This window comes from Panthera tigris, chromosome B4, assembly GCF_018350195.1.
Source record: "Panthera tigris isolate Pti1 chromosome B4, P.tigris_Pti1_mat1.1, whole genome shotgun sequence".
NCBI lineage: Eukaryota > Metazoa > Chordata > Mammalia > Carnivora > Felidae > Panthera > Panthera tigris.
In genome coordinates, this window is record NC_056666.1 from 81,118,435 (window position 1) to 81,121,089 (window position 2,655).

General features: G+C 38.0%; 1 protein-coding gene across 1 annotated transcript; it reads left to right on the plus strand.

Moving 5' to 3' along the window:
• The first annotated feature begins 896 nt into the window (after window positions 1-896).
• Window positions 897-1,835, plus strand: LOC102952434 (olfactory receptor 6C2-like). The gene has a single exon (XM_007081448.1). It carries the CDS (start codon window positions 897-899, stop codon window positions 1,833-1,835), a length of 939 nt encoding a protein of 312 aa, XP_007081510.1.
• Window positions 1,836-2,655: the final 820 nt, after the last annotated feature.

Consider the following 2,655-nt stretch of genomic DNA (forward strand, 5'->3'; position numbering starts at 1 on the left):
GAAACCATTGATGGGGAAAGAGGAATAAAAGTTCTCAAGATCTAGAGAATATGAAACTGTAGCAGCTTGAGTGCTTTAGGGCCATCCATCACTGTTGAAGAAACCTAGAAGTAATGAATGAGATGATACAAATCCAGACTTCAGCTTGTAACTGGAGGAGAAATTCTTTGGAGAACAAGGATATCCTACAATATATATTAAGTAGATAATATATTCTAAAAGTAGAAAGAAAATACAGCCAAAGGTAAATATTAAAAATATTAAATATGTACATTTAAAGTAAAATTTCTATGGGGAAAACCTCAAAAAAATCGGACTGTTAACACACTTAAATGAATCTTAAGAAAATATATCCAACAAAAACACACTTCCAAGAAGATGAACTAAATAAGCTGACACAGGATAAACTATGTGATAAATATTCATTGCCAGTTTAATAACTAATACATATGTAAATTTTAGTACTGGGATTATTTGACCAATGATCATTGTTAGTTTTTAAGTCTTCTCTGCTAGAAGCATGCATGTCTGCAGATGGAAAATATGGGGAGGGCAGAATTGTTGATCCAAAAGCAACTTATAATGAGAGGAATTTTTTTAATGATGTTTATAAGATGATATGTTCAACTGACACCAGGTCTAGCTAAGTTGTAGATTTATTAGAAGCAGCAGTAGGAAATATGTGATTTAAATATGAATAGTTAGTTGTGTGACACAAAGAGGCACTCAAACATCACCATGTGTTATGTGCTCACTTCTCCATTAACCAAGTGTATAGGAATCACTCTTAGATGTACTTCTCTTGAGATTAGAAGTTGGCCAGGACTTTGGAGCTCTTCATATAGTCCTCTTTATTGTTTCAAGAAGATTGGACAAGAGACAAGAAATAATCAAAGATGAGAAACCAAACCACGCTTACGACTTTCATCTTGCTGGGACTGACAGACGACACTCGACTGAAAATTTTGCTTTTTGTCTTTCTATTTCTTTCCTACATATTGAGTGCATCTGGAAACCTAACCATCATCACCCTCACTCTGATTGATTCTCACCTTAAAACACCGATGTATCTTTTCCTCCAAAATTTCTCCTTCTTAGAAATTTCATTCACAACTGCTTGTATCCCCAGGTTCTTATATAGCATATCATCTGGTGACAAGTCCATTACCTATAATGCTTGTGTCAGTCAACTGTTGTTTACAGACCTCTTTGCAGTAACAGAGTTTTTTCTCCTGGCCACCATGTCCTATGATCGCTATGTGGCCATCTGCAAACCACTGCATTACATGACCATTATGAACAGCAGAGTCTGCAAGAACTTCATCCTCTTCTGTTGGGTAGCAGCACTGATCATCATTCTCCCACCACTCAGTCTAGGTTTGGACCTGGAATTCTGTGATTCAAACATCATTGATCATTTTTGCTGTGATCCATCTCCTATCCTGAAGATCTCTTGCTCAGATACATGGTTGATAGAGCAGATGGTTATCGTATGTGCTGTGTTGACATTCATCATCACCCTCATGTGTGTAGTTCTTTCCTACATATATATCATCAGGAGCATTCTAAAGTTTTCCTCTGCCCAGCAAAGAAAAAAGGCCTTTTCCACTTGTTCTTCTCACATGATTGTTGTCTCCATTACTTATGGTAGCTGCATCTTCATTTATGTCAAACCTTCAGCCAAGGATGAGGTGGCTATTAATAAAGGGATTTCACTCCTTATTACTTCTATCTCACCAATGCTGAATCCCTTTATTTACACACTGAGAAACAAGCAAGTGAAGCAAGCTTTTCATGACTCAATTAAAAAAATTGCATTCCTCTCAAAGATGTAAAGGAGAAATGAGCCAATGAATCCAAAAGGGAAGGTGAATACACACAAAACCTGAAACTTTATATATATACTATTTGTCTCTGTATCACTTATTCTCCAGTCATACTGACACTCTCACTTTCTTTTTAAGCTTGCTAACTGTGAACCCTATTCCATTTTTCACTCTCCACTAAAACTAAACTCTGGGGGCACCTGGGTGGCTCAGTCAGTTAAGCGTCTGACTTCGGCTCAGGTCATGATCTCACGGCTTGTGAGTTCAAGCCCCATTTCGGGCTCTGTGCTGACAGCTCAGAGCCTGGAGCCTGCTTCAGATCATGTGTCTCCCTCTCTCTCTGCCCCTTCCCTGCTCACGCTCTGTCTGTCTCTCCCTCAAAAATTAATAAACGTTAAAAAATTAAAAATAAAAACTAAACTCTGAAGATATTTACTCTTACTATCTGACATAAATTGATGTTTGCCAAACATGCTGGTTGTTATCCCTAGCAACACAGTAGACCACATTTTTCTGCCATAGTTCTACACTGTTAGGTGTTTCTAGGTACCCAAGTTATAGTTAACAGAATGGCTGTGGAAGTGATGAGCACCATTTCTAAACCTGGTCTGTAAAACATACAATATGTGATTCACCATTCATGCCTTTTCCCCACCTATCAGTCAGATGCCCATGTTTAAATGACTTTTGTAAGCTTTGCATTGGTAATGAATGAGGTTGATTCCCCATCTCAGCTATAAGTCTCCATCCAAAGCACAGACAGTCACAGCAACCCTGATAAATCTTTTCCTCTGCCCCCACCTCCACTCAGTTGTCACTAGATTTGACA